Raw genomic sequence first — 19,492 nt, forward strand, 5'->3', positions numbered from 1 at the left:
CTTCATCCTCAGGGACACCCTACCCTTAGAGTTTGCTTATTGCTCAGTGTTTTACTCTGGATTCAAGCCACGGTTTGTTTGCTTGTAGCTGTGGTTCTTTTTGGTTATGGTGCTGGGGTCCTTGGAGGTTTCCTTTACTTTGTGGAAGCCCATCAGTGCACTAAAGAGTGTATTTTAACCAAGAACTCGTTGTTTTGTACAGGAGGGCCCTTTGGAGTAACTACTCCACAATACTGCTGCCAATTATAGTTTCTTTACAAATATTTTTAATTTTTTAAATGAGGGAAGATAACCTTAGGAGATTGAGAGACTGAAGGTAAAAGCAAAAAAAAAATAAAAAGGTGGGGGGCGAGAAGCTGTAAAAAGGTCCAGGGAAGTAAGAGGCACTAGGATCTGGAGCACAGAGAGGGAACACAGGTTTGCTCTGGAAGAACGTGCCGCCTGTGTCCCTGAGCGGGCAGGTGTCAGGGCGCTGAGGAGGAGGGGGAGGAGGAGGAAGAACTGCACCTGCCGAGAGCTGGGCAGAGCAAGACGTGTGGGCCTGAGGAGCCTGGGAACCAGTTAGCACAGCTTTGTGCAGAGTAGAAAGAGACTAGGCACTTGTCAAGTCCAGGTAAAAGGCTTGCTTGACTACGTTTCCTTGGTGCAGAATAGTTCAATACATATTTATTTTTAAAAATCATTTATTTTGTAGGACTTGCTCTCAAGCATAGTAGATTAAACATAGATGATCATCTTTGCTTTCTCCTGAAACCCCGATAAAAGATCAGTAAAGGGATTTTTAATAAGTTATGAATTTATTAAGTTAAAGAGAAAGAGAGGGGGGCACAATGTTTTTTGTTTTTTTTTCTTTTTAAGTCTATTGAATTTGTTACAATACTGCTTCTGTTTTATGTTTTGTTTTTTTGGCCGCAAAGCATGTGGGATCTTAGCTCCCCAATCAGGGATCAAACCCGCACCCCCTGCATTGGAAGGCAAAGTCTGAACCACCGGACCGCCCGGGAAGTCCCCACAATATTAGTAACATTTTGCAAGTTGGAAAACTGAGTGATGCTGAGCTAAACTGACCAGTGGAAGCTGGGAGCTCAGTGCCTTCAGGGTTGGAGAACTTCAGAGAAAAGCCAGTTCTTGCCACAGAACCCTGGAGATGCTTAGGAATTGGAAGTGCCAGGTGTCTCTGAAGGCAGACAACCAGGGGGATTGATGGAAAGATCTCTCCCCTGTCATGTACAGTCATGGGACCACCCCTTCCCCAGTTTAGTACTAAAATCTGCTCTCTGTAGAGGCTGGACCAATGGGGCCTCCCTTTTTGAGCTCTTGGGCACAGTGGAGGCAGTGGTGTACCGAGAACAGGGTTAAGAGAAAAAGCTACAAAATGGAAGAGTGAGGCATCTTGACTTGGCTTCTAGAATGCTAGCACTGGGGTTTTACCCACCCCACTTTCTTTTCTGCCAGAAGACGAGTGGATACTCTTCTGGAGAAAATGAACCCAAAACAGGGAAAGACTTATAGAAACTGACATTTAGGTGCCCCTCAATGAAGCAGCTCACAACCCACCTGTGGGAACCACCACATGGCAGGCTGTGCTGTTTGTCTCCCTCTGGCTGGTAGATGGGGAGTCAGGGATCCCATACAGGTGAGAACACTTATAATTTGTGAGAGACCAAAACAAACAGAAGAAAAAAATTATATGAGATGGAAATTTATGGAAAAAAAATCCTTAATCACACCTCTTCAACACAACCAATTTCCTTTTCATTCCCCTCTGGCTTAAAACCTTTTCGAAACTGTTTGGAATTACCTTCCAAATCCGTGTTGTATTTGTTTTACTAAATGCAGTGGAGGTAAATCTCTCTCCTTTGAAAGTAGCTTTGATTTTTTCTCATGGCCGAGGTGCTTTGGCTCCCACGATGGCAGGACTTTACTGCTCTTTCCTCCGCTTGAGCTGGTCCCTAGGGCCTGGGGCCGCTGTCGCTCAACAGGTGAGCCAGAAATTGTATTGTGGGGGGAGGTGAGTGATTTTGGTTTTATTTTTGTCTTAATATAAAACTTAATAGTTTAATCTCATTAGTTATAGATAAGTAATGCAAAACCCCCCCAAAAAACTCCACGATAGTTGAACAATGTGACTCAGAGAAAAAAGAAAGCGCAGATTTATTCTTTTAAAATATTTAGTGTATAAGATCTGTAATCTGACTTTGCAGAAGAATAAAGTGCTTCTGGGGACTCCTGACTTGTTCTTTGGTTATTTAATAGGTGATAGTGGGATTCGTGATATTTCTTTCTCTCCCCTTCTTTCTTTTATGTAATCAGTGGAACAAAGTGAATTAAATTTTACTAATTGGCATATTTTATAATGAAACCTCAGAGAGTATATTATCCTTTAGGGTAATTAGAAACGTTTCTGTTCGACTGCAGTAATAGCAGTCCACCAAAATTATTGCAGATTTTATTGGAATGGTTGTGCGACACAGGTTTATAAATATTGTAATGCACGGAAATGTAGACCGGTTTTATTTTTAGAAAAGAGTGAATCCATTTGCTTTTCCTTAATTAATTTATGGAGGCATATTTGATTTTGCTAATTAGAAGTTTAAATATGATTTTTAATACTTTAGAATAATTCCAGTATTAGCTTCACAGTTAAAATAGACAGTAACCTAGACTCTGTCATGTTTTTTCTGAGTAGAAGTTTATAGTAAGTATAATCTAGCTATGTGTCTTCATCTTAAGGAAGTCTTTTGCTCGGAACTTTCAGGCACTCTTTGCAGTGTAGCTCTGTTAATTCTTAACTTTTAAGTACCTGTATTAGCACAGTATTGGGCAGCATTGAGAAACTGACAGTTTGACTTTCTGAATGCAGGGAAAACAATGATTAGCTCTCTGTCTTTTAATATTCCTTCTAATAACTACGTGTAACCTGATTTAATTGACCCATATGTTTCTTTTTTTCTGGCTGCTTCTTTGTTTTCCGTCAGTGCTGTTTTTTCCCCTTCCTCGAATGAGTGCTTTAAAAATTTTTCTTTTCTCTCTCTCTTCCCCACCCCTCCTCCCCCCAACTCTGATGGAAGGCGTTTGGTTATGACAGTATTTTATTATCTCTGGTTGTCTCCCTAAGGCCAAAGCAAGAGAGTTGAATCTTAGTCCGTGATTCTGAATGGGTGCCGAACAGAAAGCACTAACAGGGACTGGCCACAGCTTAGTTTCAGGTGTAGATTTATTAGAGCTGTGAGGGACCATAATCTTGTCTTTCTTTCTCTTTCTTTGCACCTTCCTCTGCTGATGCTCATAGGGACCCGGGAAGTAGCATTTGGGCTTTAAAATGGGAGAACCTCAGGGACAGGGGTGGGATTTCAGTGACCTTGGTCTGCAAACTATTCGTAATAAGAGTTTGTATTTATTAGTTGTTTGAGATTATTTGTAAATTGAATATTTAAGTCAAGAACTTGAGTATGTGTTGATGAATGTGTAGGCCGTCACCTTGACGTGTAAAGTAATATGTGGTATTTCCGACCTGTCCTCTAACACGGCTCAGATTACTCACTTACCAGGGATTTGTATTTAGGGTCTTCAGTGAAACATGGATTGGTTGACTGGATTTTTTTCCAGCTTTGTATAGAAACAGGTCTTTAAAAGTAATTTGTAAGGTTGGTTTTTTTTTCTCCTTTGGAAGTCTGAATTTGGGTTAAATCTGAATTCTGCCACTTACTCTAAGTAAACTAACCTCTCTGAGCCTTGATTTCCTCATCTGTAAAATGATGATGATCATACCTGATCCTTAAGAGTTATTGTTAGAATTAATGTGAGCTAGAGAGAATGGAATGCTCATGATTTAAAATATTAAAATATTTAACTGGAGATATAGAGGCAGTTTAAAACTCTTTAAGAGATTAAAAAAACAGCTCTAGGTTGTAAAAGTTCACAACACAGTAAACACGCTGAATCTCTGCAAATTTCTTTACTCAAAGAACATCAATTTACTTTGTCATGAACCTGCAAATTTCAAGGACTTTTAAGATTCTCATTCCTGTGAGAAATGCATGAATGTGTTACTATAATTTTTGGCAGGTGAGTTTTATATTTACTTGTTTTTATTGAAACTAAGGAAGATATTTGGCCTCACATGAAAGCTAAGTGATATAAATGCTGCTTGGAAACTAATGCAATATGAGTGACTTGCTTAATGTAAAACCTGATAAGCAGTCACTCTTCACTTGCTGTGAAATTATTTGCTTCTAGATTAGCCCCAGAAATAAGGATATAGTATTATGCAAGAATGTTTTTGCTTTAGTAAATGGAAGTTGTCAGAGATTTCACCTGGAATTTGCTTATTCTTGCCTTTAGTTTTGTTAGAACTTTGGCCTTGAAATGCTACTCTTTACTTGTATGAAATGGATTTATCATTATTTTCATTAGTATTGTATTACATTGGTAACGAAGCTGTGTATGTACTCCTTAATTAACCAGCTGTAAACTTGGCTGAGGTCATGATGTCGATGGCACATGGAACCAAAGAGAGGATCCTTGTCACCATTTTAAGATTTGAAAATTAGATGTGTTTACACCCCGGAAGGAAAAAAATCCAATCAAGCACCATCTGTGTGTCCTGAGTACTTGTTCCCTCACCTTCTGTAATTAAAAAACTTGTGCTGGGGACTTCCCTGGTGGTCCAGTGATTAAGAATCCGTCTTGCAGTGCAGGGGACGCTGGTTCGATCCTTGGTCGGGAACTAAGATCCCACATACTGCGGGATCTACTGAGTATGTAAAGCCCGCGCACCGCAACTACTGAGCCTGCGTGCCACAACTAGAGAGCCCACGTGCCACAACTACAGAGCCCTTGTGCTCTGGAGCCCGCGTGCCACAACTAGAGAGAAGACCATGTGCCACAACTAGAGAAAAGCCTGCGCATCGCAACGAAAGATCCCACATGCCGCAGCTAAGACCTGACGCAGCCAAATAAATAAGTATTAAAACAAAAAACCTTGTGCTGGCTGCTTGGCTGAACCAGGGGTATATTATTAAACTGGCTAACTTATTTGGTCTAAAATGTTCTTTAGGGAATCAGTGAGTGATTTTAAATGTTCTTGCTGGGTCTGGGTCACCACATTCTCTGGGGTAAGCCAAGGAATGACAGTTCAGCAAATAAGTATTATGTATGTATTATATGTCAACAAACCAACTTGTTGGAATTGGTTGTTAACTCGTTTGGGTTATGTTGGACAGCTTTTTTTTTTTTTTTTAAGATTTATTATTTATTTATTTATTTTAGGCTGCGTTGGGTCTTAGTTGTGGCGCGTGGGATCTTCGTTGAGGCACGTGGGATCTTTTATCATTGCTGTGCGTGGGCTCTTTGTTGTGGTGTGCGGGTGTCTCTCTAGTGGTGGCATGTGGGTTTTCTCTAGTTCTGGCGCACGGGTTCCAGAGCATGAGGGCTCTGTAGTTTGCAGCATGTGGGCTCTAGTTGAGGTACGAGAGCTCAGTAGTTGTGGCACACGGGCTTTAGTTGTCCCGCGGCATGTGGGATCTTAATTCCCTGACCAAGGATAGAACCCGCGTCCCCTGCATTGTAAGGCGATCCTGTTGGACAGCTTTGGCAGAGAGAGATTTAGTTAGATCTTCTCCTGACTTTCTTCACTAGTTGAGCTATAAGCATACCACTTCTAGAATGAGATTTAATGTGGTTATTGAACTTGACTCTCGCTGTGTATTCTCTCTAGCATTGATTCATGTCTTCAGTGTGAAAGAATAATCTCTTCGAGCTTTGCACTGACCTCTCAGAGGGCTACCGTGCCAGTTCTGTTTTTGGTGAGGCAGGAAGGAATTTCTTCATACTTTCTGATGATACCAAGTGATACTGTGGTCTAGAAAAACAGAATTGCTAAACTTCGTTTTGAGATTCCAAGTGCTTTGATGCTTTGGAAGTAACCACTAGGTTTGGACTTAGACACCTGTGTTCACTTCAGTGAACATGTATTGAGTGTATATTATGTGCCAAGTTCTTTGTCAGTCATCACCTTGAAGAAGGACAAAGTCGAATAGGGGCCAGCTTTACATGTAGTCAGAAACTGAGATAATGCAACCAACATTTATAATAACAGACAGATGCACAAGGCATAGATGCTGTGTAGATGATTATTTTTATTCAGGGTGAGGCAAGAGAGTTGGATTTTATGGAGGAGATGATGACTGAGGATGGTTCAGGTAGATAAAGTTGGGCTTTTTAAAAAAAAAAAAAAAAAATCAGGTTTTTTGGGCATTCCAGGAAGAGAGAATGTAATTGTGGGAGGCATGGTACGGCATGTAGCAGGCAGCTTGGCATTGCAGGAATATAAATCACGAAGGGAGTAATGGTGGGAGATACAGATAGAAAGGGATTCAGGGCCTGTATCTTGAAGGGTCTGACATACGGTACTTTGGGACTTTGAGTTTTTTCTGATGTGTAGTAATCAGCTTAAAGCAATTGACAAGATCTAAGCCGGGAGAATGAAAGGATGGAATTTAGTTAGCTCCCTCTGATAGCGATCTGGGATTTGGATTGGGGAGGAGTAAAATTAGAGGTAGGAATACTAGTTAAGAAGGTTTAAAGAAGTTCCAGAATGAGTTTTAATTTAGTAAATTTGTTTAACTGAACTGAAATGATGACATAATGAACGAAAGAATGACAAGGAGTTAAAGAAAGAGGAAGTATCAGAGGGGCGGACTGTGTAATTGAGAGGACCTAGAGATTGACTGGTTATAAAAAGATGAGTAGGAGAGAATCATCTGGGTTTGGGGCTTGGGTTACTGATGTAGTCACCAAAAAGGACAATAAAGAATAAAGAACTGGATTTGAAGTGTTGGGAAAGAGGAGTTCAGTTTTTAGTGTGTTGAGGTTGAGGTACCAGTGAAGTATCTAGGTGGAGGTGGCCAGGAGGTAAGTAGATATAAAAATATGACGTGCAGTGGAGAGGCTGAGAGGAAAACCGTAGACTTAGGAATCACCAGCGTGTAAGTGATGGTTGATGAAGGGAGAACACAGGGAGTGAGAAATGAAGAGAAGAAACCCAGTGGTGGAATTCTGGGGGAACATGTCAATGTTGACAGGTATTCTGAGGTAGCGGATACTGGGAATGAATAGAAAAAGTAGTAGGTTAGAAAGAAGGCATAGGGACTGAGAGAAGAAAGAACTTCGTGAAGGAGTAGGTGTCAGTAATGTCCAAAGCCAGGAGCCACATGAGATCCTGATTGGCTTTGGAAGTTAGAAGGTCACTTGGCTTAGAGCAGTTTGGGATAGAGGAGCATTTCTATTGGAACAGTAATTTGTAACCTACCTTTGCTGCTTACTTATTGTGTGACTTGGGAAAGCCATTTTGTCTTTGGCTCTTTGTAAAGAGGTGGTTGGCCTCTTAGCGGGTTTCAGTCTGTGATCGGTGGGACTCCATGGGTTCAGAGAAGGCACTTTGAGGTTCATCAAGGAGATCAAGGGTTAGGTCAGATATTCGTCAGGGGAGAAGGTGCAGATAGTCTATTCCTGATTCAAACAAAGCAGCTGGAGCAGCTTGAATTTTTATCTATTTTATATATTTGACTTCAGTATCATTTTATTTGAAAAAACATAGTGCGGTATAAGAAACTTGAAAAGTATTGGCCTACAGAAGCCGTAGTTAACCTTCAAGCATTCAAAGAGATAGAACAAATAGCTGGTGTTCAGAATTCCTCTACTAGATGAAGATTATAATAGATGCTGACTTGCTTCATGATATAGATTTTATTCAGAGGTCAATATTAGTGTTCGAGTTTCTGTAATAATAATTATTCTTATTTTCATTAGGAATCAAAACTAAACTTCTAAATAACTGAATTCTAGGGACTTCCCTGGCGGTCCACTGGTTAAGACTTTGTGCTTCCACTGCAGGGGGCCTGGGTTCGATCCTGGGTTGGGGAACCGCATGCCGCATGTTGTGGCCAAAAAAAACCCCCCAAAAACTGTGAGCTAAACAACTGAATTCTATTTTACACTTTGTTAAAAAACTTTTTATGTGTCTTACCAGGTTCTGACTCAGAAGATCTTTTGGAAGAATTGCTGTGCTGTTTGATGCAGTTAATCACTGATATTCCACTCTTGTAAGTTCTGGCTAAGCCAGGATTAGTTTTATCTTCTTTGTATATTGAAGATGGTAATTGATCATGTTGAGGAGTTTGTGGGTTGTGGTGTAGTACTTTCATGTATGCCTTTTATGTATGCCTCCGTGTACATCCATGGGCTTCTTCTGTCTCTCCTGCCTAATAATATTTAGACTCTGACGACCTGTCATCAACACGAGAATTTTATGTTGTTGAGGGGAAAATAAGCTCTTTAGCAATGCTGAGCATATGGTAGGCACAGAATTAATCCCTGTAAACAAGGGTTTGAGAGGGAAACAGTTAAATCTAGTATATATGTGGTAGATGCAGCTAGTTTTCCACCCATTATTTGTTCTCCCCTTCTTCCTTGCTTCCTGATTTTATTGATATATCTGGCCTTTTTTGGAGAGGTCAGGTTTCCATTTCTAGCCTTGAAGCTAGGTGTGGTCAGTGAGATGTGGAGGGAAGTCCTCAAATGAAACTTACGGATGCAGCTCTTTAAGGGGACCTGACTCATCTAGGAGGCATACATGTATTTTTGTTTGTGAGAGCCCACTTTCCTGCTTTCTGGAATGTGGACAGGGTCTCTTTAGAGTTGTGTTGGACATCTTGGCAACAGGAGCTAAGAGACTCAGAGAAAATTCTGCCTTGACATTATTGAGCTGCTGAACCAAAGTCATCAACTACTACACTTCCTCCCCCTACCCCACCCCCGCCCTTGCAATTCTCATGTGAGAAAACTAGACCCTTATTTGTTTACACTGTTACAACTAGATTTCTGTCACTACAGCTGAATGCAGTTTCTATGTGATTCAAAATGTTTGTTACTTTTAAAGCAGTTACTCTCAGCCTTTTTTTTTTAGTTGCCTCTCTGAGGAGCCTCTTTAGAATTTTTTTCTTAATTGCCTCTCCAAAGTCCTAATGAAATTTGAATATCCCAGATACACTGAATATCTGTTTATGTGCTATGGCCTTTTTGAGGGCCACACATCATTATAATATCTATGAAGTTTTTCACCCCTTAAGAACCAATTTTCACCCTCTTGAGGGTGATCTCAACCCCCCCATCGAGAATGCATATTTTATTTTATTTATTTTTTATTTTTTTATTTTTGTCCACACTGCATGGCATGTGGGATCTGAGTTCCCCGACCAGGGATCAAATCCATGCCCCCTGTGGTGGAAGCTCGGAGTCCTAACCACTGGACCACCAGGGAATTCCCGAGAATGCATATTTTAAAGGAATTATTTTTTGAAATAAAAAAGTAGATTTTTAAGATTTATCATCACAGAGTTTCAGTCTATGTGGGGATATCGTTGGAAATGTGCCACTTGCCCGTGGCCCAAAAAGGAAAGACAGGTATTTGTGAGAAAACAGGCTCCTGGCCTCTGTTGTGCACAAGTGCAGCATCCAAAATTGTAATATAGATTTAGAAATGAGAGCCACCAAATCCTGTTGTGACTTGGTCTGGTGACATGCAGCCTGGAAGGTGGGGCTGAGACAACTGAGGAATCACTGACAGGGAAGGGCATGGGAAAAATGTCCCAGGCAAGTTGAACTCTTGTGACAGACACAGCTCTTTGCGTGCCTGGTATCCTTTCTCCGCTTCCTCTCCAATATTGTTGGGGGCAAGGTGTGCCCAGCTTAGTTTTCAGGCACTTTGGGAACTAAATATGGCTCTGTGACACAGTTTGAGCCAATTACACGTAAGCAGAAGTCATGAGCTTGCAGAGCATGTACCTTCAGCCCGTTGCCCTTGGCCCTTCTCTTCCTTCCTGGATGTGGAGGCAGTGCTTGGGCCATGTTGAAGCTATGAAGATGGGCGCCACACCCGAAGAACAGTGTCCCAGCAGTGTGGGATACTGATAATGTTATAGAACCATTACACCAACCCTAGATGGCTTATCTTTGGATTTCTCCTTATGTGAAAAGAGCAAACAGTTATTTTGGTTAAGCCACTGTGGCTATTAGCTTTCTGTTACTTATGGTCAGATGTGGGAAGGGGAACACATATATTGCCTACTATTTGCTTATCACAGTATGTGTGGTGCTTCATGTGTTCCTGATTTAATTTTAAAAGTAGCACTACCTCTATTACATTTGTTATTACCAAATACCAGCAATTTTGTATATATCCTGAATGAGTGCCTTTTGTTGTTGTTGTTGATAAAATGTCATGGTAAAGTTAAGGGGGATGGAAATGGTAAATCCCTTTAGATAGTAAATAAGCTGTGAATACAGTAAATAGACCAGCCACTTAAACACTCTTGGAGAGGAAGCAGTGTTGTAATAAATCAAACATTTTAGTGTTTTATATGTTTATACTTTTTAAATGAACTGAAAATGCACAGACAGCCAGATGTCTTGTGTTATGTATACTCAGCTTTAACCAGCTGCTGAAACAATTTCTTATGATTTAATGTTCTTGGAGCTCCATCCTACAAGAAGGTTTGTCTTAGTAACAGTTTCCATGTGAAACCAACCTACTCTTTAAATGTTGCATCTACTATAACCATAGTGCAGTGTTACCAATCAGCTTATAATTTAAGGAGGAATGTTAACCTATGAAAACTGGGGATGGTCTAGACACACCTGGCTATCATCAGTCTCACTATAAACATTGAAGTTTAACGTTGGCATGCCAGGGCTGCATTACGGGTGAACAGCAAGAGGAAACTAATTTTTTTTTAAAAATAAATTTATTTATTTATTAATTAATTTTTGGCTGCGTTGGGTCTTCTTTGCTGCAGGCAGGCTTTCTCTAGTTGCGGCGAGCAGGGGCTACTCTTCGTTGTGGTGCATGGGCTTCTCATTGCGGTGGCTTCTCTTGTTGCAGAGCACAGGCTCTAGGTGCGCGGGCTTCAGTAGTTGTGGCACGTGGGCTCAGTAGTTGTGGCTCGCGGGCTCTAGAATGCAGGCTCAGTAGTTGTGGCGCACGGGCTTAGTTGCTCTGCGGCATGTGGGATCTTCCCGGACCAGGGCTCGAACCCGTGTCCCCTGCATTGGCAGGCGGATTCTTAACCACTGCGCCACCAGGGAAGCCCGAAACTAATTTTAATTGCCATCGCGGGTAATGCAAAACTAGCTTAAACGTTTCGTTTGAGACTATGAAATCATTCTATTAATATTGAAAGCAAATGATTACCAAGAACAGAGGTAGACAGACATTTAGAAATCTATATGTTTTAACTGATACTTCATCATTAAGAGAACAGGATCAACTGTGGTAGTTTAAACTCCCAGAATTTGTAGGAATTCATTTGTAATGCAAATGGACTTTTAAGTAGTAAGTGGATACTGCTTCTCAGTTTGGATTTCTTGATAAAATATTAATTCTCTGAGGTGTTAGTCTTCAAAGACAGATTCAAGTTACACACCTTCCAGGAATCCTTCCTTAACACCACACCTCTCAGCGTTTATATATGTATTTAAAAGAAAGATTAAGTCAGGCACCGTCTCGTGACTTGACATTTTTTAGTGTATATTGGGTTGATCCAGTAGAATTGAAATGTCTTCCAAAAGTAAAACCTTGTCTTTAATTGTTATATCTTCTTGATCTCAAGGAGTTGAATGAGAGAGGAATAAGGTACGATAAAGGATGTCCCTCAAGACACTAATGGAGAGTGTAATGGAACATGGTCGGCAGCCCAGAGTTGAAAGCACACACTTAGAATTTGTGACACTGGTTCGCTTCTTTCAGTGTTACCGTGAGGGTTGAATGAGACCCCGTGATTCTTGCCAGTGATGGAGTTTAGGTGGGGCCCTAGCAGCATAAGCAGTTACCTTGTATGGGCCTAATACTTACATTTTGAGGACTGCTTATGATGCTTTTTTATTATGAAATAGAGTTTATTTTGAGAACTTGAACTGGATGTCTTTCCTTGTCTTTTTGTCTCTGTTTGTTGCTATTGTTTTTGTCAAAGCTGTCGCTCTTAGCTGTTTACAGTGATGCCATTGTCAAGAACAGGCCCTACTCCTTGCCTCTGTGCCCTCACTCTGGACACGTCCTGAGAGATCTGCTTAGAGTGGGCCTTTCTGTGGGCTCCAGCCCCTTCCTCTGAGATCCATTTATGTGTCTTCTCCTTTATCAACCTGTGAACTCAGTAAGGAGGGTTGGGACGGCTTAATTCTCAGCCTGGCCCTGATGGGCAGATTTTTTAATTCTATAATTTAAGAAACTTTAGTTTTTTCATAAGTTATATATTGATAAAGATACGATATTCAAACTGGATTGCCTTCACCGCCTTTTCCAGGAGTGTGTGTATGTCTGTGTAGTGGGACTTTGCAGCTTCAGTGCAGGGGTATCTGATGTCATCTGCTGACCTTGTCCATGTTACTCATTCTGCTTCAATAACGCTGGTGTCCTTGCTAATTTGGAACATGCCAACCCACTGCTGTCTTCAAGGCCTTCGACCTTCCTTCTCCTGCCTTGAATATCTCTCCTCAGACATCTGCATGGCTCTTGTCCTGACCTCCTTCAAGCTTTCTTCTGCTCAAAGTTCTGCTTCTTAGAAACAGCCGCTCTGACTACCCTAAAATAGCACGCCTCTCATTTTCTGTCCTTTTATCATGCTTTATTTTTTTGTCCTAATACTTATCACTGCTTTTAATTAATTAATTAATTTATTTTTGGCTACATTGGGTCTTCGTCGCTATGCGCGGGCTTTCTCTAGTTGCGGCGAGCAGGGGCTACTCTTTGTTGTGGTGTGCGGGCTTCTCATTGTGGTGGCTTCTCTTGTTGCAGAGCACGGGCTCTAGGCGTGCGGGCTTCAGTAGTTGTGGCTCGTGGGCTCTAGAGTGCAGGCTCAGTAGTTGTGGCGCATGGACTTAGTTGCTCTGTGGCACGTGGGATCTTCCCGGACCAGGGCTCGAACCCGTGTCCCCTGCATTGGCAGGCAGATTCTTAACCACTGTGCCACCAGGAAAGCTCCTATCACTGCTTTTCATATTACCTGTTATTTCCTAAAGAAATTGTAATGAAAGCTACATGAAAACAAGGGCTCTTCCTGCGTTAACATTTGTTTTGCTCACTGCTGTCCCCTTAGTACTCAGGTTAGCCTGGCAAGTGGAAGACTCAAAAAATATTTGTTGAATGAGTAAATCCGTGGGAGCACAGCCTATTCAATGTGCTTAAATATTTTGTTTGTTTCTCATTATCTGGTCTATATGGAAACACAGTAGTGTGCTAAGGCATATTCCATTGCAGATATAGTGGCTCAAAGCCCCTTGCAGTTGGTATATTATATTATAAACACTAGGTATCTTATAGACGTTAGCAGTGGAAAGGGGCTACTAGAAACCGAAACACTGAGAAATTACATCTGACAATATTTAAGGAAATGGTAGATTAATTAGCTATAAATGCTGACTAGTCTGGAGCCATTTAGTTTAGGGACGGATAGTCAGCATTGTATCTCAGTAGTCCCCCAGATGATCCCTTCACAATATAATAATTAACCTTTTCATTAAGTTCATCCACAGAAACATATGTTATGAATATACTAAACTATGTGTATTTACGGTACTGGGCCCTGGGCAAAGAAAGGCATGACTTTGGAAGAACTTAGAGATGGATAGATGCATAGAAAGATAGCCTAGTAAGAGGAGCAGCTGATACATGCTGCAGTCATTGGGAGCTGTAGTGATGAGCAGCGGCTCGGTCTTCAAGGAGGCAGAAAGGAGCTGCATAGGGACCTCTTGGATGCGTCTAATGTGTTTGGAGAATCACAAGTTCATTCGCTTGATTAGAGTGGAGGGTTTGTGGGAGACTAGGGCTGGAGAAGCTATGTGGTTTGATGGAGTAAAGACTTGAATGTTAAAAGGACTAAATGTTTGATTAGGTTTAGGGTTCTCTTTATTAAGATATAAAAGAACATAATATATATATTTTAGGGCTAGTTCTCTGAAATCCATTTTGGATGTATTTGGGGAGGGATGAAACTGATTAAGAATCTTATTGGTAAAATTAACTTTACTGGATTTATGAAATGTAATAAAATGACAGAAAATACACATTTATTCGACCCATAGTTGTTGGTATTGGCTTAGATGTTATACTTTGGGAAATCTGAATATTGAAAACTTTTGGTGGCAATGGTGAAGTAGGTGGTTCAAGAACCTGAAGAGCCATAAACAGTTTCTTTATGAAGTCTGCAAGTTTTTGAGAGTGAAGGAACTGGAGAGACCCACGTTGGCAGTGAACCGGCCTAACTGTTGGGAAAATGTCTTTTGTACAGCCCTGCATGTTGATACCCAAACTCTTCTCAAATCCAGCCTCAGCAGAGTGGGTAGCTAAAACCCCAAGTCAGCATTTTAAGTTTTAGGTGCTGTAAAGTAAATATCTGGTGTAGCTTTCTGGTTGAATTAGATGTTTAAGACATTACAAGCACTGAATTAAAGATGATAGCATTTTCAAATACCAAGACAGAATTAAGTTCACAATAGCTTATTAGTTTGAAAATTGATTTCTGGTGCCTCTGGGAGAAAAATCCCGGTTAAAAAATTTTAATATGTAAGCCTTTACCAGGTTTATTGAAGAAATCTGACTGAGATATATCCAGTACCACAAATATTGATACTATAAACTATGTGCTCAGATTGTTCATAATTGCATTATTCAGTATTGCCAAGAAGTGTAGGAGACGTTATGTATTAGGAAAAAACACCAGTAATTCTGCACCCAGAAGGTAGTGTTTGAATCCTAGCATTACCACTCATCAGCATTGTCACTCCAGGCCTCAGGTTTCTCATTTTAAAATTGGGGTTCATAGATCATAGACTGTCACTTGGAAAAGACATTTGAACACATCTGGTTCAGTTGTTTAATAGTTTGGGTGTGGAGATTGAAGTGCATGAGTTTGGAGATCAACTCGTGTAGCCATTGAAGGAACAGCCAGGCCAGTTGTTAGTTTAATGCACCACGTCCTGAGCTGCAGTAGCGGGGCCTGCAGCTGAGAGGGAGCATCTCATCCTGGGATGAGGTCTATCTGGTGCTCTCACTGCCTACTCTGTTGCTTAGGATTGCGTTGAAGACCAAAGTAATGCACTGGAAAATACTTTTATAAATTTTAAAATGCTTTATGATTATAAAACTGTGTTGCTTTACACATACTAAGTACTTAAGAAAAACACTGAATATATTTGCTTCTGAGTCAGTTTTCCTATTTTAAACTTCTCAGTAAAAAGTAATAGCACTTGGTCATTAACAAGTATAGTGGTCATAGGACGCAGCATGTCTGAGATTCAAAAGAACAAGGCTGAATAGTTTGTGTGGGAACTGAAGTCAGTTCCTGTTGGGTCAGGCTGCTTGGAGGAGCTTCTCTGGCTGCTTTGGAGGACTGGTTCTAGCCTGGCATTAGGTGTGAGAGATTAGCAGCAGCTAAAGCAGAGTCCTGAATCCTGACTGTCATTTTGCCTGTGTTTGCATGTTTCCTTGTTAAGTAGTGGACTATTTAGAGGCGTATAATCATTGAATTTTTTAGAACTAGAATTAAGCTTATTTTATACATTTTCATTTTGTGTATAATGGCACTGAAGTAGAGAGAAAGGAAGTGACTTTCCTAAGGTCAGTTTGCAAGATTCTTAGGTAGCTCAGCCCTGAAAATGTTGAATCTCTGCCTTCAAAGAATTTTTACTCTTATGAAAGCAAGACTGGTACAGGATGCTTTTGTTAATTTCTTTTGCTGTTATTAATACATGTGTAGCAAAATATGAATGAGGTAGTTTGATATTAATAGCTACAACTTTTAATTCTACCAACAGTCAAACAATTGGTTTTCTTTTCCTTTTTAATTTTTTGTGTTACTTATATAAGTTAATTCTTTACAGAGTAATTTCTTTTTTGGGCACAATCCAGATTGCATTACCTTTGGATATTTAAAGCTAGTCATTGATGCTGATGCAATTATTTTAAATTGTAATGTATGTGTGCACATGGTTTGGGAAGACAATCAAATAGCACAAAGGGCTTATGATGAGAACAAATCTCCTTGTCCTCTATCCCTTTGCTCTCCAGAGACAGTCATTTTTTGTTTTTGACTATTCTGGTGGTTTATATAAACCTTTACGCTTATCTCACCTTTATATGTATTTCTAAATAATATGACACTATTTCTTTCTTTTTTTTAATTAAAGGCTTTATTTTTCAGAGCAATTTTAGATTCACAGCAAAATTGGGCGGGAAGTACAGAGTATTCCCATACCCTTCCTCCCACACATAGCCTCCCCTGCTATCAACATTTCTCACCACAGTGGTACGTTTGTTACAGTGGATGAACCTACATTGGTACATCATTATCGCCCAAGTCATAGTGTACATTAGGGTTCACTCTTGGTGTGTTGTACAGTCCGTGGGTTTTGACAAATGCATAATGACATGTATCCACCATTACAGTATCGTAAGTGCCCTTTCACTGCCCCAAAAGTCCTGTGTCTTCTGCCTGTTCATCCCTCCCACCCCCTTTACCCTTGGTCACCCCACTGATCCTTTTACTGTTTCCATATTTTCACCTTCTCTAGAGTGTCATATAGTTGGAATCCTACAGTTCGTAGCTTTTTTAGGTTGGCTTCGTTCACTTAGTAACATGCATTTAAGGTTCCTCTGTGTTCGTGGCTTAGTAGCTCATTTCTTTTTAGCACTGAATAATACTCCGTTGTCTGGATGTAGTACATATACATACATTCACTTAATGCATATATACAGGTATAGTCCTTATTTAAGTCTTAGAATTGGAGTTAAGTGTGACCATTTTAAAATTTGATAAAAATATAATAAATTTGGTAAAAACTTGTTCCCTAAAGGGAGTATATCATTTATAGTCCCACCAAAAACATTTAACAGAGCCTTGACAATATTGTATATTATAAAATTTTTTGTATGCTAAAAATGGAAATCATATTGTGATCTTTATATGCATTCACTCATTACAAGTGAGGCTGAACATCTCTTCATATATTTAAAAGCCATTTGTAACTTTCGATGAAAGTTTAGCAATCATTTGTAGTTCTTGAGAGCTCTTTCTCTCTGATTGTTCTTTGTTTATGAATGTTCTTTGTTTAAGCTGGCATAATTGCAATTTGGACACCCACATAACAATTTTGGTATATTTGCTTTATTATTATGTATCCACCTAATCAATCCATCTTAACTTTTGATTTTTTAGAATGTTTTTAAAACCTCTTTTTGGTTGAGCTTTATTTCAAGAAGGTATGTGGCTATATTTTATACATTTGATGCACTGTTACATATATAGCATTAGTTCTTTGAGAAGCTGTAAAAACATGGAATGGATATTTGAGTTTATTTGATCCACTCCATTAATTTTTATGTATGATGAAGCTGACAGATAAGGTGACTGATAAAGGTAACAAATGACAGTTCTGATACTAGAATGCAGATTTCTTTTTTTTTTTTTTTTTTTTTAAATTTTATTTATTTATTTATTTTTGGCTGTGTTGGGTCTTCGCTTCTGTGCGAGGGCTTTCTCTAGTTGTGGCAAGCAGGGGCCACTCTTCATCGCGGTGCGCGGGCCTCTCACTGTCGCGGCCTCTCTTGTTGCGGAGCACAGGCTCCAGATGCACAGGCTCAGTAGCTGTGGCTCACGGGCCCAGTTGCTCCGCGGCATGTGGGGTATGCAGATTTCTTGGTGCCTAACCTCCAGGCACTTCCTGTTCCATTGTTAATACTTTTATAAATGAGGAGTATTACCATGTCTTTGATTTTGTTAACTTTTAAAACTAGCCATTACTGCTATTGACCGTATCTGTAATACACTATACCACTTTTTAGTCTTTCCTCATATTTTACTTTTGGAATCTCCATGTTGGCATGACATTGATATTTCTAACTTTTGGTCTTAATCCTTTGAACTTGTCAGTTGTTTTTGTTAAACTTATGTTCCATTTACAGTTTCTTATCCAATAGCAAGTCAAAGGAGGATGGTTTTTTCTCCTGCATATTCATTGACTTCGACCTTAGCCAACACTAACACCCATTTCGTGAAGGCTTTTGTCTTTATCCAAGTGTTCCACTGTGCCCTGGCAGAGCACTGCAAGGTCATGGCGCCTTTTTTTCTTCACATGAAATTAATAACTTGCTCCAACAGTAGTTTGTTCTAGGACATTTCCAGTCCAGATGGTGGAAAGTTCTTGTGATAATATGGCAGCCGAAGCAACATTTTGGCTTTTTAAAGTTGACTTTGTTTTGGCGATTGTGTAATGAAAATCTTCTGAAGATTATGCAAGGACATTAAACAAGAAAGATCTGTTGACTTAAAACATTTTTCATTTTTTAAAAACCACCACACTCAGCATGGTAGAATTTTGGTTTCTTTCAAGTATTGGCCTGTCTTGGCTCTTTTCCTTGATTCTTTGGCACTTAAGATAGCCCAATTAATGGATTTAAAATTTTGTTTCCACAGGAATATAACGTTGCTTTGAATTCCTTTTTTTGAGCATCATAGAAAGTTATAGCAAGAATTGACATTAGAGGTCATCTTGCCCAATGTACTTATTTACAAATAAGGAAACTGAGACCCAGAGGAGTTATTTTTTGAAGTTAATAGAGTGAGTTTAATAGAGAACTTAGAAACAGATCCTAGGTTTTCTCACTTGGGGTCAGTGACTCTTTCAGCATACCACAATATGATTTAGTTTTTTGTTTATTCTTATTTCAGTGTCATCAGATTGTAATCAGTAAATTTTGATTTTATAATTTATGATAATCCTCTATTTTTAGTTCTTGATTAATTTCATTTTCAAACAGATGATACATTTATGTTGTTCAGATACCAAACACGTAAAAGTGTACATGAACGATCTCCTGGCTGTCCTTGTTCCCCATCTCTCCAGCCTTCCCATTTGTCTCCCTAGTAACCACTGTTCGTTCTTAGTTTCATATGTATCCTTCCTGAAATTTTTCATGCATATATATTCAATTACGAATTTAGATTTTTATTTCCCCCTGTATTCATGTAAAAGGTTGGAAATTATACATAGTGTTTTGGATTTTCCTCTTTTTCCAGTTAGCAATCTATCCTGGCAGTTTCTGTATACAAGCATTCAGAGAGCTTTCTCATTTTTGTCTTTTAAGTAACAACTTTATTGAGATATAATTCAAATACCCCAAAATTAACCCTTTCAAAGTATATATTTAAGTGGTTTTTAGTATATTCACAAAAGTTGCCAAACTATCACTGCTCTCTAATTCCAGAATTTCATTACCTCAAAGAGAACCCCTGTACCCATTAGCAGTCAATTCCCATTTCCCCCTCCCTCCTGTCCCAGTAACCACTAATCTGCTTCCTGTCTCTATAGGTTTGCCCTTTACGGACATTTCATATAAATAGAATCATATGATGTGTGGCCTTTTGTATCTGGCTTCTTTTAT

General features: G+C 39.7%; 1 protein-coding gene across 4 annotated transcripts in view; it reads left to right on the forward strand.

Moving 5' to 3' along the window:
- DYM (dymeclin) overlaps positions 1-19,492 on the forward strand; it is a 386,034-nt gene that overhangs the window by 71,262 nt on the left and 295,280 nt on the right. For all 4 annotated transcript variants that reach the window (XM_082355416.1, XM_082355413.1, XM_082355415.1 and 1 more), the window contains exon 6: positions 8,033-8,105. In XM_082355416.1, the coding sequence (XP_082211542.1) occupies positions 8,033-8,105 (73 nt within the window). The remainder of the gene's footprint in view (positions 1-8,032; positions 8,106-19,492) is intronic.

The sequence above is a fragment of the Balaenoptera borealis genome (genome assembly GCF_965194805.1).
Source record: "Balaenoptera borealis genome assembly, chromosome: 14".
NCBI classification, from domain to species: domain Eukaryota; kingdom Metazoa; phylum Chordata; class Mammalia; order Artiodactyla; family Balaenopteridae; genus Balaenoptera; species Balaenoptera borealis.